Source organism: Delphinus delphis, chromosome 7 (assembly GCF_949987515.2).
Source record: "Delphinus delphis chromosome 7, mDelDel1.2, whole genome shotgun sequence".
NCBI lineage: Eukaryota > Metazoa > Chordata > Mammalia > Artiodactyla > Delphinidae > Delphinus > Delphinus delphis.
The window spans coordinates 26931855-26946968 of record NC_082689.1 but is presented as its reverse complement, the minus strand read 5'-3'; the positions used below and the strand labels follow the sequence as shown (position 1 = coordinate 26946968).

General features: G+C 42.1%; 1 protein-coding gene across 3 annotated transcripts in view; it reads left to right on the top strand.

The window, feature by feature from the left end:
• Nucleotides 1-15114, top strand: part of UNC80 (unc-80 homolog, NALCN channel complex subunit) — a 247081-nt gene that overhangs the window by 183671 nt on the left and 48296 nt on the right. For all 3 annotated transcript variants that reach the window (XM_060015561.1, XM_060015559.1, XM_060015560.1), the window contains 5 exons: nucleotides 6252-6341; nucleotides 7078-7179; nucleotides 8957-9137; nucleotides 10332-10600; nucleotides 12657-12791. In XM_060015561.1, coding sequence (XP_059871544.1) covers nucleotides 6252-6341; nucleotides 7078-7179; nucleotides 8957-9137; nucleotides 10332-10600; nucleotides 12657-12791 — 777 coding nt within the window. The remainder of the gene's footprint in view (nucleotides 1-6251; nucleotides 6342-7077; nucleotides 7180-8956; nucleotides 9138-10331; nucleotides 10601-12656; nucleotides 12792-15114) is intronic.

The following is a 15114-nucleotide window of genomic DNA, read 5'->3' as shown; positions in this document are numbered from 1 at the left end:
TTATTTTAAAGTCTATTTTGTCTGATATGAGAATTGCTACTCCAGCTTTCTTTTGGTTTCCATTTGCATGGAATATCTTTTTCCATCCCCTTACTTTTAGTCTGTATGTGTCTCTAGGTCTGAAGTGGGTCTCTTGTAGACAGCATATGTAAGGGTCTTGTTTTTGTATCCATTCAGCTAATCTGTGTCTTTTGGTGGGAGCATTTAGTCCATTTACATTTAAGGTAATTATCGATATGTATGTTCCTATTCCCATTTTCTATATTGTTTTGGGTTCGTTATTATAGGTCTTTTCCTTCTCTTGTGTTTCTTGCCTAGAGAAGATCCTTTAGCATTTGTTGTAAAGCTGGTTTGGTGGTGCTGAACTCTCTCAGCTTTTGCTTGTCTGTAAAGGTTTTTATTTCTCCATCAAATCTGAATGAGATCCTTGCTGGGTAGAGTAGTCTTGGTTGCAGGTTTTTCTCCTTCATCACTTTCAGTATGTCCTGCCACTCCCTTCTGGCTTGTAGGGTTTCTGCTGAAAGATCAGCTGTTAACCTTATGGGGATTCCCTTATGTGTTATTTGTTGTTTTTCCCTTGCTGCTTTTAATATGCTTTCTTTGTATTTAATTTTTGACAGTTTGATTAATATGTGTCTTGGCGTATTTCTCCTTGTATTTATCCTGTATGGGACTCTCTGTGCTTCCTGGACTTGATTAACTATTTCCTTTCCCATATTAGGGAAGTTTTCAACTATAATCTCTTCAAATATTTTCTCAGTCCCTTTCTTTTTCTCTTCTTCTTCTGGAACCCCTATAATTCGAATGTTGGTGCGTTTAATGTTGTCCCAGAGGTCTCTGAGACTGTCCTCAGTTCTTTTCATTCTTTTTTCTTTATTCTGCTCTGCAGTAGTTATTTCCACTATTTTATCTTCCAGGTCACTTATCCGTTCTTCTGCCTCAGTTATTCTGCTATTGATCCCATCTAGAGTATTTTTAATTTCATTTATTGTGTTGTTCATCATTGCTTGTTTCATCTTTAGTTCTTCTAGGTCCTTGTTAACTGATTCTTGCATTTTGTCCATTCTATTGTCCATTCTATCTCCAAGATTTCGGATCAACCTTACTATCATTATTCTGAATTCTTTTTCAGGTAGACTGCCTATTTCCTCTTCATTTGTTAGGTCTGGTGCATTTTTATCTTGCTCCTTTATCTGCTGTGTGTTTTTCTGTTTTCTCATTTTGCTTATCTTACTGTGTTTGGGGTCTCCTTTTTGCAGGCTGCAGGTTCGTAGTTCCTCCTGTTTTTGATGTCTGTCTCCAGTGGCTAAGGTTGGTTCAGTGGGTTGTGTAGGCTTCCTGGTGGAGGGGACTAGTGCCTGTGTTGTGGTGGAAGAGGCTGGATCTTGTCTCTCTAGTGGGCAGGTTCACGTCTGGTGGTGTGTTTTGGGGTGTCTGTGGCCTTATTATGATTTTAGGCAGCCTCTCTGCTAATGGGTGGGGTTGTGTTCCTGTTTTGCTAGTTGTTTGGCACAGGTTGTCCAGCACTGTGGCTTGCTGGTCGTTGAGTGAAGCTGGGTGCTGGTGTTAAGATGGAGGTCTCTGGGAGATTTTCGCCGTTTGATATTATCTGGAGCTGGGAGGTCTCTTGTGAACCAGTGTCTTGAAGTTGGCTCTCCTACCTCAGAGGGAGAGCCCTGCCTCCTGGCTGGAGCACCAAGAGCCTTTCATCCACACGGCTCAGAATAAAAGGGAGAAAAAGTAGAGGGAATTAGTAGACGTATGAGGAAAGAAAGAAGGAAAGGAGGGAAGGAAGGAGGGAAGGAAGGAAGGAAGGAAGAAAGAAAGAAAGAAGCAAAGAAGGAAAGAAGGCAAGAAGGAACGAAAGGAGGGAGGGAGGGAGGGAGGAAGGAAGGAGGGAAAGAAGTAAAAACAAAAAGAAAGAAGATACAGTAAAAATAAAATAAAGTATAATAAAGTTATTGAATTAAAAAATTCTTAATTAGAACAAAAAAAAAAGGACGGATAGAACCTTAGGACAAATGTTGGAAGCAAAGCTGTACAGACAAAGTCTTACACAGAAGCGTACACATACACCCTCACAAAAAGAGGTAAAGGGGGAAAAATCATAAATCTTGCTGTCAGAGACCACCTCCTCAATTTGGGATAATTCGTTGTCGGAAGGAGGGAAGGAAGGAAGGAAGGAAGGAAGAAAGAAAGAAGCAAGGAAGGAAAGAAGGCAAGAAGGAACGAAAGGAGGGAGGGAGGAAGGAAGGAAGGAGGGAAAGAAGGGAAAACAGAAAGAAGATACAGTAAAAATAAAATAGAGTATAATAAAGTTATTGAATTAAAAAATTCTTAATTAGAGAAAAAAAAGAAAAAAAAAAAAAAAAAAAAGGACGGATAGAACCTTAGGACAAATGTTGGAAGCAAAGCTGTACAGACAAAGTCTTACACAGAAGCGTACACATACACCCTCACAAAAAGAGGTAAAGGGGGAAAAATCATAAATCTTGCTGTCAGAGACCACCTCCTCAATTTGGGATAATTCGTTGTCTAAAGGAGGGAAGGAAGGAGGGAAGGAAGGAAGGAAGGAAGAAAGAAAGAAGCAAGGAAGGAAAGAAGGCAAGAAGGAACGAAAGGAGGGAGGGAGGAAGGAAGGAAGGAGGGAAAGAAGGGAAAACAGAAAGAAGATACAGTAAAAATAAAATAGAGTATAATAAAGTTATTGAATTAAAAAATTCTTAATTAGAAAAAAAAAAAAAGGGACGGATAGAACCTTAGGACAAATGTTGGAAGCAAAGCTATACAGACAAAGTCTTACACAGAAGCGTACACATACACCCTCACAAAAAGAGGTAAAGGGGGAAAAATCATAAATCTTGCTGTCAGAGACCACCTCCTCAATTTGGGATGATTCGTTGTCTAAAGGAGGGAAGGAAGGAAGGAAAGAAAGAAAGAAAGAAAGGACGAAGGTAAAGTATAATAACGTTCTTAAAATTAAAATTGATTATTAAGAAAAAAAATTTTAAGAAAAAACCATGGACGGATAGAACCTAGGACAAATGGTGGAAGCAAGACTATACAGACAAGATCTCACACAGAAGCATACACATACACATTCACAAAAAGAGGAATAGGGAGAAAAATCATAGATCTTGCTCCCAAAGTCCACCTCCTTAATTTGGGATGATTGGCTGTCTATTCATGTATTCCACAGATGCAGGGTACATCAAGTTGATTGTGGAGCTTTAATCCGCTGCTTCTGAGGCTGCTGGGAGAGATTTCCCTTTCTCTTCTTTGTTCTCACAGCTCCCAGGGGCTCAGCTTTGGATTTGGCCCTGCCTCTGCGTGTAGGTCGCTGGAGGGCGTCTGTTTTTTGCTCAGACAGGACGGGGTTAAAGGAGCCGCTGATTCGGGGGTTCTGGCGTACGGAGGCCGGCGGCGGGGAGGGAGGGGCACGGAATGCGGGGCGGGCCTGCGGCGGCAAAGTCCGGCGTGACTCTGCACCAGCCCGAGGCCCGCCGTGCGCTCTCCCGGGGAAGTCGTCTCCGGATCCCGGGAACCCGGCAGTGGCGGGCTGCACAGGCTCCGCGGAGGAGGGGAGTGGAGAGCGACCTGCGCTCGCGCACAGGCCCCTTGGTGGCGGCAGCAGCAGCCCCAACGTCTCCCGCCCGCCTTGGGGTCCGCGCCTCCAGCCGCGGCTTGCGCCCGTCTCTGGGGTCCGCGCCCTCAGCCGCGGCTCGCGCCCGTCTCTGGGGTCCGCGCCCTCAGCCGCGGCTCGCGCCCGTCTCTGGGGTCCGCGCCCTCAGCCGCGGCTCGCGCCCGTCTCTGGGGTCCGCGCTTTCAGCCGCGGCTCGCGCCCGTCTCTGGGGTCCGCGCTTTCAGCCGCGGCTCGCGCCCGTCTCTGGGGTCCGCGCTTTCAGCCGCGGCTCGCGCCCGTCACTGGGGTTCGCGCTTTTAGCCGCGGCTCGCGCCCGTCTCTGGAGTTCCTTTAAGCAGCGTTCTTAAACCCCTCTCCTCACGCACCAGGAAACAAAGAGGGAAGAAAAAGTCTCTTGCCTCTTCGGCAGGTGCCGGCTTTTCCCCGGACTCCCTCCCGGCTAGCTGTGGTGCACTAACCCCTTCAGGCTATGTTCAAGCCGCCAACCCCAGTCCTCTCCCTGCGCTCCGTCCGAAACCGAAACCCTAGCCTCAGAGCCTCAGCTCGCAGCCCCGCCCGTCCCGGCGGGTGAGCAGACAAGCCTCTCGGGCTGGTGAGTGCCGGTCGGCACCGATCCTCTGTGCGGGAATCTCCCCGCTTTGCCCTCCGCACCCGTTGCTGTGCACTCCTCCGCGGCTTCGAAGCTCCCCCCTCCGCCTCCCGCAGTCTCCGCCCGCGAAGGGGCTTCCTAGTGTGTGGAAACTTTTCCTCCTTCACAGCTCCCTCCCACTGGTGCAGGTGCCGTCCCTATTCTTTTGTCTCTGTTTATTCTTTTTTCCTTTTGCCCTACCCAGGTACGTGGGGAGTTTCTTGCCTTTTGGGAGGTCTGAGGTCTTCTGCCAGCCTTCAGTAGGTGTTCTGCAGGAGTTGTTCCACGTGTAGATGTATTTCTGGTGTATCTGTGGAGAGGAAGATGATCTCCGCGTCTTACTCTTCCGCCATCTTCCCTCAAATCCGACAGAAGTGATTTGTTTTTAATGCACAATGGCTATGGCCACTTCACTGATCATCCAGTTTTGAATTAAATTGCCTTTCTCTATCTTCAAATGAATATATGCATTTATTTACCTCTTCTAGAATCTGCCCCACTCTTGTGTACTTCCTCTATTTCCTTGCATAATTTTCCCCACAGGGATGTAGGCAAGATCATGCTGGCTCCCTTTCAGCTACAGCAGCCACGTGACACTCCTCTTGAGATGCTGTGAATCCTGCTTAGGAGTATCCTGGCATCACTTGTGGCAGTTCTGGAGATGCCCTGGGTTTGCACGCCAAGGGCACTGGGACAAACTCTAGGGGTCAGGTGACAGTCCATGCCAGAGACGCTTTTTGTGGCATCGAGTTGAAAATCCACAGTCTTGATTTGCCACTGACAGAAGTGATTGGAGAGGCAGAAAATATATACCTTAGAATAAACTAAGTGAATCAAGAAAGTATTTTTAATGGTTATGACAATTACGCCCCTTAAGAGATACGCAGTCCATTGTTACTCATGCCTGTGGGGTTGTTAAGGGAAAGTAGTAAGTACACTAGTGCAGTGATTCCCTGTTTATCTGGAGCCCAAACTTTCGGCCCAGGAAAGACCTCTGAGAAATTCAGTTTTGCAAGCCTGTGTATTTTATTTCAGTAGAAAGGGTCGTTAAGCCTCCTCCAGGCCTCACTCCTTCATCTCCAGAGCATCTCTCAGGCCCAGTGAAGCAAAATTTAACAGCCACTTCATTTTCCTACTCACTTTGCATGGTAGGATAGCATGAAGGCAGACAGTGAGTTCAAACCCAGGCTCCACCACAACCAGTGTTATCTAAATAAGTCAAACGACAGGCTCCCTCTAGTCTCAGTTTCTTTTTCAACAGTGCTTGATTATTAGCGCAGGTTATACAAGTTCTCTACATTGAAAGCATTGAGCATAGAATATAGTAGATAATAAGTGCTTAATCACTGTGGTTCATATTATTCTTAATGTTGCTACTAAACATGCTTTCTTCCTGATATGGAGACCAGTAGATGCCACTGTGCCTTCACAGTTCATCACTCAAGTCTACATTGTAATTGTACCTCTTTTAGCTCTATGAGAACAGAGCAGATAGTTTGTATTACACTATCAGGCTTTTTTTAAATTGAGATATAGTTGATGTATAATATTATATACATTTCAGGTATAGAGCATAGTGATTCACAATTTTTAAAGGTCATATTCCATTTATAGTTATTCTAAAATATTGGCTATATTCTGTGTTGTACAATATATCCTTGTAGCTTATTTATTTTATGCATAGTCGTTTGCACGTCTTAATCCCCTACCCCTATCTTGCACTACCTTACACAATCAGTCTTTATGCTGTCATTTTTTTGGATAGCTGTGCGCATGTAAATGTTCGTATATATGTGTGTGTATATAATATATATATGTATATATATGCACACATAATATATAAAATGTGTGTAAGATATAAATACATATATATTCCTTATAGGAAGTTACCTTGTTTTACGACATTTTTACCTTTCAGCTTACTGTTCGGCTCATAATACGATCTCAGTAAATGTTTATTAAAAATTGCTGTCGTTCTAGGAGTGTCTGGAGTTTTTTAATATCCCAGAATCCCAGTCTACACATTACTTTCTCATGGATAAACGATGGAACCTTATCCACTACAATAAGGTGAGACTGCAGTGATGACGCTCATGGAGAGCTGTGTCAAAAGCCCATTATGCCTTTCCGGAGGGCAGCTTCACTCAGGGGGGCGTCGCTGTTTATAGGTGAGGCGTATGGCCGCTTGGTTCACACCACCTCACTGCTGATGTATTAGCTTTGGACTGGCCACTTTACCTTTGTACCCTTCAGTTTCCTTGTCTGTAAAGGGAAGGTGATCATAGTAGCTACTTTAGGGTCGTTGTAATAATTAAAGGAGATAAGTAAGGCACTTCGTCACTCATCATTATTACATCTAGATGAACACTTAAGTTGCCCGTATTGTAAGTACACGTGTTTATTTGGAATGTTAACGTTGTTCTCGTGCCGCTTTCTACTACATTAAGCATGATTGTGGTAACGTGATCTAATGAACAAAGGAAACCTCAGGAAGACCACTGACATCACTTTACAGGGCTTTTCTTTTCTTCTTCAGAATGGGTTTTAGTAAATGGCCTCTGGCTCCTTGGCTCCTGACAGAGCATCCTGGACTTTGGAAAGCATACTCAGCCTGGGGAGATTGAAGCTTTCCCGAGGAGGGTGTTTATCTTCCCTAGGATTTTGTAGAATTGGGGAGCGTAAAATAGTAAGAATCTAAACCATCAGAAAATACATAACATGTGTGTCTGACCTTTGGGGAAAGAGGAAATGAGAGTCAGAGTTTAATTATTGGAACTCTTTTTGTCTTTGTGTAATCCCACCACAGACCTATGTTCGGGATATCTACCCTTTTAGGAGATCCGTGTCTCCACAGCTGAACCTTGTACATATGCATCCAGAGAAAGGACAGGAGCTCATTCAGAAACAGGTGCCTGACCACCACAGTTTTATTCTATTTTGTCATGTCATTGGGATAGATGATCTGTAAACGGTTGCCAGCCCTGAGATTCTGTGATTCTGTTATGATCCTTTCTAGAGAGAGAATGATGGGCCCTTGGTCAATAGATAGTTCCCCAAAGTAGTGTGTTAACCAAGTTTTATAAATTGGTTGAATAATGTAAAGGTATTAAGAAACACTCACTTGGAGAATGCTATGAGAAATCATTGGGGTATAAATAACAGAAATCTTCTAATTTATTTACCTACTAGTTTCTAAGTTTGGATTTTCACTCCACATTTTTGTAAAGCAGGATTGGAAGTACACATAGTGTAGCTATAAGAAGGTTGTCCCGGAAATTTATGCTAGCTGGAAAAAAATAAAAGGGGTCAATGTAGTGTGCCTGCAAAAGGCCCTGCACCAAGGTCCAGAGATTTGGACTCAGTCCCATCTCTGCCACTGACCAGGGATCTGACCTTGGACATGTTACTGACTGCTCTTAAAATAGGAGGAAACAGAATCAAGCAGCTGTACTTAGATTTAAGATTGAAGAACAGAATAGCGTTTACACATCTCATCATAAATCAGACTTTGAGCTTAAGGAAATTCACTATTTTGCAAGCGAAATATAGCTGTAGTACACAGTTCTAATAATGATACAATTTTAATGTGGTCTTTGTGTTCTATTCATTTATTTTTAATAAAATGTTGAAACAAGCTATTATTTCAATTTTTCCGCATGTAGCAAGGATGCTATTCAAAAATATCTTCAGGGGATGGCATAGAATCCGACCGCTTAAGTAATTAAAAACATAGTATTAACTACCTAAATTGCATTTAGAAGAAAGAAAATAGTGAATGTATCACAAAGTGTGAGGTGTTGGGCAAAACTGTAAGACCTTAAATATAAACAATTCCTAAAACAATTCCCCACAAATTATCCCAGCCTCTGATTTTGGCAGCAAAATAATGAAAACCATAATCAATAACCGCACTTCACGAGTGTGTTTTTTTAGTCATGTTTAAGAACACAGTTTAAGAGAATAACATAAAATGGGGCCCTTACTCTATTTATACTCCAAGTTGGGATCTTAAGACTTCTTTCTAATTTCCTCAGGGAGATAATAATAGACAGACCTGTGGTTCTGGCTCTGAAGTCTCCTCCACAGCTGCTCACTGCTTATCATCTTCCTAGTCACATCCCCCTGCCCACTGATCAGCAACAGAAAAGGCACTAAGAGAAGGACCAAAAGACCCACGTTCACGTCATCTAAACTAAGGGCTAAAGGACCACCAATCTAGGTCCTATTAGCTTTTGTTCCAGGATAGGTTTTTCCTGGAGCCCATTTCAGTCTTTAAGAGGCAAACCCAGAAACAGCGTAAGGCATCAGTAGAAATGATAGAAGCAATTGGAACTGACTGGCTCCTGTTGGAGAAGGTCTTCTATATTATGACATCCAAACAAATGGGCTGTATTTACTACTGAACTGTTCTTGACAGTGCTTGCCTTGTTCTCCTCTTCTAGCTGGCAAACTCCATAAGAAACACTTCCTTCTGTAGGACAGATGCAGGAAGTGAGAGTCAATTAAGTATTGTTTGCTCTTTCTGTGTGGTAAAGAAAAAGTATTTCTCTCCCATTTCACTTCCCCCATCTTTCAATTTTTAATCAGCCCGGTTTGCCATTAAGGTTTTCACTTCAGTTTCTTCACTCTTGGTAATTTCAGAATTGCCAATTCTACTTTTCATCTGCTCCTGCCTTTGCCGGTAGGTATTCACTCGGAAGCTGGAGGAAGTGGGGAGGGTTTTGTTTCTCATCTCCCTCACCCAGAAGATCCCCACAGCCCACAAGCAGTCCCACGTCTCCATGCTCCAGGAAGACCTCCTCCGACTGCCCTCATTCCCTCGAAGTGCTATTGATGCGGAGTTTTCACTCTTCAGTGATCCTCAAGGTATCAAGAAAGAAGCATTTCCTCTCTTGGGCTTCTTCTCCTGCCCTTCTTTTGTCCTCAGCTAGAGGACGTCTCTGTCTTAATTGGCAGACAGTTCTCTAAGCTAGTGGCTCTCAGCTCTGGAGTGAGCACAAGAATCACCTGGAGAACTTGATAAAACGCAGATTGCTGGGTCCCACCCTCCAGCCCCGAGCTCTGGAATGGGGCTTGGGAACTTGCATTTCTGACAAGCTCCCAGGTGAGGCTGGTGCTTCTGTGCCAAGGACCAAATCCTGAGACCACTGCTCTAAGCTAATCGTAAGCAATTGAAGGAAGCAGTGTGGTATTGTTAGGAGAGTACTTGACTAAGTGAAGAACAGATATTTATATGAAATTCAAGAGGAGGCAAACGAATCTACAGTGACAGAAATCAGAACAGTAGTTACCTCTGGACTGGGGGGAATGGATTTCCCAGAAAGGGGTATGAGAGAACTTTCTCAGGTGATGAAAATGGTCTATACATTGATTGGCGTGTTCGTTACCTGAGTGGGTATTTTTGTCAAAATTCATTGAATTCTACATTTATGTTCTGTGCCTTTTACTCTATCTAAATTATACCTTCTTAATTAGAAAGTCTGGAGTCAGGGCCCAGTAATCTGTGTTTTTATAAGACCTCCAGGTGGTTTTGATGCCCGAGGAAGCTTGGGAACCATTATTCAAATTGAGAGAGAGAGACTGAGACAGAGAAATTGGAAGAGACCCATTTTGAAACCACGCTCTGTTACTCAGTTATTAATCTGGGACAGTTTACTTAAATCAGCATCCGTATGCTCTACATCTTCATCCAGAAGCTCCAGAGAAATAGTAGACACAGCTCTAGTCTGACCATGAGTTCAAAGACCAAGAACAAGTCCCAGCCCTGCCATTTTCTTAATAGCTTTTTTTTTCTCAAAGCCACAGCTTATGCAGCAGCAAGACACTGCACCTGCCTGCCCCGTCTTGCCCACAGAATTGAATCAAAGAGTTGATGAAGAAAGTACTTGAAGGGCTAGGAGGTGTCACAGCAGTGGCTGCAATATTGCTCTGGGAAGCGTATCAGCAGTAGATCTTCATGTCCCTGAGCTGGAAACATCAGCGCCCTGGGGTTTGATCGCCCTCCACACTGACAGGATTGGCGTGGGGCTAATTCTGTCTCTGCTGTTTCATGTTTCACAGCTGGGAAGGAGCTGTTTGGCCTCGACACTCTTCAGAAAAGCTTGTGGATCCAGCTCCTGGAGGAGATGTTCCTGGGCATGCCGAGCGAGTTTCCCTGGGGAGATGAAATCATGCTTTTCCTCAACGTTTTTAACGGGGCTCTGATCCTGCACCCAGAGGACAGTGCCCTGCTCAGGCAGTACGCGGCCACCGTCATCAACAGCGCTGTGCACTTCAATCACCTCTTCTCCCTCAGCGGCTACCAGTGGATTCTGCCCACCATGCTGCAGGTGCACAGGCTGTCCTCTCCTGCCCATGGAACAGGTCAACAAGATCTGTACCAAAACTTTTAATGATGGAATTATCTTCTTTTATGACCTCAAAAGGCACCAAATGAACCCCCCCTAGAAACTTCCAAAAGGTCATAATATTCCATTCTATTCTGAGATCTCCCAGACCTGGGCTCTGCTTTCCCATTTCTTCTGGACCAGTGGTTCTCAAAGTGCAATCTCTGGAGCAACAGCAGCAGAAGCAGCAGCATCACCTGGGGATTTGTTAGAAATGCACATTCTTGGGTTCCATCCCAGTGCTACTTAATCAGAAAGTCTGGAGTCAGGGCCCAGTAATCTGTGTTTTTACAAGACCTCCAGGTGGTTTTGATGCCCTAGGAAGCTTGAGAACCATTATTCAAATGTATGGCAAGCATTCAGTTGATGTTTCTCCCAAGAGAGTCTCCAACCTCTATCTGAATAGAGATTTTCATTGCCATTAAATTTGGTATGACAAGGTTGGAGGAGGTGAATGTAGCAGGAACAGTTTTCACTTAGTCATGCCTAATGTGTACATGGCTACAGTTAGGAGTACTGAATAAAGTTCAGAAGGGGCCTTGAGGGCTCATCCTACTTCTTATTTTTATGGAAATTTTAATAAAATTATGGAAGTAATGCATGTTTGTGTAAAGTGGCATTTGCTCAACTACAGGGGCAAGAAATTGACTTCTTTTTCTCTTTTTTTTTTTGCAGTACGCGGGCCTCTCACTGTTGTTGCCTCTCCCATTGTGGAGCACAGGCTCCGGACATGCAGGCTCAGCGGCCACAGCTCACGGGCCCAGCCGCTCCGCGACATGTGGGATCTTCCCGGACCGGGGTACAAACCCGTGTCCCCTGCATCAGCAGGCGGACTCTCAACCACTGCGCCACCAGGGAAGCCCAAGAAATTGATTTTTAATATCATCAGGGCACTCTGTCCTATTTTTAGATAGTTGGAATTTCCTGTGTAACTTTTTAAATAATTATCAAAAACAATAAATGCTCATTATAAAATTCGAAAGATAAAGAAAAGTTTAAAGAAGAAAATAAAGATCACCCATGGGGCTTCCCTGGTGGCGCAGTGGTTGAGAATCTGCCTGCTAATGCAGGGGACACAGGTTCAAGCCCCGGTCTGGGAAGATCCCACATGCCGCAGAGCAACTAGGCCAGTGAGCCACAACTACTGAGCCTGCACGTCTGGAGCCTGTGCTCCGCAACAAGAGAGGCCACGAAAGTGAGAGGCCCGCGCACCGCGATGAAGAGTGGCCCCCGCTTGCCACAACTAGAGAAAGCCCTCGCACAGAAACGAAGACCTAACACAGCCAAAAATAAATAAATAAACAAATGTGGGGTTTAAAGAAAAAAGAATATTATTTAAAAAAAAAAAAAAAGATCACCCATAATCCTCCCCCTAGATAACCATCGTTTACACATCTTGAAAATCTTGGTACTCTCTCCTACTTTTTCTAAAACAGAAGTTGAATCGTACCATATATTCAAGTTTGTTACCTACCTTTTTTAATGTGACACTAAGAATATTGTGGGAGTTTTCCCTGTAGCACTATATAGCATCTTTTAAAATATAACTGATAGTATTCTGTTGAATGCATATACATAATACACTTAACCCCAATTTATGAATAATTTGTTTCAAATTTTCTACTATTTTAAGCAACCTTGCAGCAGTCATTATTGTATATATTATATCTTTGTACATTTGTCTGCTTTCTTAAGATAAATCACTAGTCACAAACTTCCCGAGAAAAAAGTATATTTATATTTTTAGGATTAAATATAAATATACTTATATATATATAAGTATATAAATATATATATATAACATATCTATATTTTTAGGATTTTTATGTATATTGCCAGATCTCTCTCAAGAAGGTATATACCATTTTACACTCCCCTCCATCAGTTTATGAAATTAGTCATTTCCGTCCATGCTTCCCATGGCTATGAGTTTTAAAAGCAAACACAACTCTAGTAGGCTGTTAAGGAATTTTCTGAATATGGTGACATTTTTCCATAGGTGTACTCTGACTATGAAAGCAATCCCCAGTTGCGTCAAGCCATTGAATTCGCCTGCCATCAGTTCTACATTCTACACCGGAAGCCCTTTGTGCTCCAGCTGTTTGCAAGTGTGGCCCCTCTCCTGGAGTTTCCTGTGAGTAAGCTCTGTGGAAATAAAGACCAACCCAACGAGGAAAGCAAAGCTTACTACAGCAAGGGATTCCTGGGCTGGTTACTACAGATTGTAGATCAGTTCTATATTTATGTATGGCCTGGTCATTGTGCATTTGTATAATCAGTCTCTCAGCTCTCTTTATTCAAGCAATGGAATATAAATACCATAAATTATTTCTCTTTCAACAAGAAAATCTTCTCTCTTCAACGTTTCTCTTCAACCCTTATTTCGGCCCCTAGGATGTAAATAGATCAACTCTCTGGATTTTTATACTCAGTTAATGAAAGGATGGAAAATGGAAAATGATAAAAGGAAGAGTTCCGGATTCTCATTTTTTTCTGTCACTCTCTAGCACTTACCCTGCTTTATTTTTATTTTTCTGCAGAGCATTTATATCATATCACATGTAATATATGTATTTGTTTCACTAATATGTATCTTTACCACACCCCACAATAGAATTTGAGCTCCGTTAAAACGAGACATTTGTCTGGTTTTTGCTTGCCTTTTGCTTGTTTTTAGTTGTTGTTTTGTTTGTTTTTGTTTTGCTGTAACTGCAGTGCACAAAATGGTGCCTGGCACATAGTAGGAATTTAATGAGGTTTTTTTTTAATTAATTTTTATTGGAGTATAGTTGCTTTACAATGTTGTGTTAGTTTCTGTTGCAGAGCAAAGTGAATCAGCTATATGTATACATATATCCCCTTTTTTGGATTTCCTTCCCATTTAGGTCACCACAGAGCATTGAGTAGAGTTCCCTGTGCTATATAGTAGATTCTCATTAGTTATCTATTTTATATGTAGTAGTGTATATATGCCAATCCCAGTCTCCCAAGTCATCCCACCACCACCCCTTCCCCCTTGGTATCCATACATTTGTTCTCTACGTCTGTGTCTGTATTTCTGCTTTGCAAATAAGATCATCTGTACTGTTTTTCTAGATTCCACATATATGCATTAATATATGATATTTGTTTTTCTCTTTCTGACTTACTTCACTTAGTATGATAATCTCTAGGTCCATCCATGTTGCTGCAAATGGCATTGTTTCATTCTTTTTATGGCTGAGTAATATTCCATTGTATATATATATACCACATCTTCTTTATTCATTCCTTTGTCAATGGACATTTAGGTTGCTTCCATGTCCTGGCTATTGTAAATAGTGCTGCAATGAACATTGGGGTGCATGTATCTTTTTGAATTAGAATTTTCTCTGGATATATGCCCAGGAGGATTTGTTGTTTTAATGAATGAATCAAAGTCATTTTACAGAGATTTGAGACGGTAAATATCTCCATTCTGGAGATAGATTATCAACAAAGACCTGTAAAATTCCCAGGGTTGTCAAAAAATTCATCTGTTTCTCAAACATATTTGATGTATTCAACCAATCCATTATGGAAATTTGCGGGGGAATGCTGAGTCCCATTATCATAGACCAGAGAAAACATAGGCATGAACTTTACTGGCAGTTCACATGTTGCTGTATTTTTATGAGTTTCCACAAATATCTCTTTTGTACTAGATTAGCATTTAATAGATCCCTTAAAACTCAGGTGTTCACTCCATACAATAGCATGGCTGGATGCAGAATTCTGTAAGCTGAATACTGCCTAGATATTGTTATCAATGGCAGTGTTTATGAAACTTGTATTTCTGATCAAACCATATTAGTACTGATGTAGGAATTAATAAACTAAAATGGCTTTTCTTTTGTTTTTAATTGAAGTATAGTTGATTTACAATGTTGTGTTAATTTCTGCTGTACAGCAAAATGATTCAGTTATACATATATATATATATACATCTTTTTTATATTCTTTTCCATTATGGTTTATCACAGGATATTGAATATAGTTCCCTATGCTATACAGTAGGACCTTGTTGTTTATCCATTCTATATATAATAGTTTGCATCTGCTAATCCCAAACTCCCAATCCATCCCCCTTCACCCTCCTTGGCAACCACAATTCTGTTCTGTGTCTGTGAGTCTATTTCATAGGTAAGTTCATTTGTGTCATATTTTAGATTCCACATATAAGTGATATCATATGGTATTTGTCTTTCTCTTTCTAACTTCAATTAGTATGATAATCTCTAGGTCCATCCATGTTGCTGCAAATGGCATTATTTCATTATTTTTATGGCTGAGTAGGATTCCATTGTATATAGGTACCACATCTTCTTTATCCATTCATCTGTCGATGGACATTTAGGTTGTTTCCCTGTTTTGGCTACTGTGAATAGTGATGCTATGAACATATGGGTGCATGTGTCATTTTGAATTGGAGTTTTCTC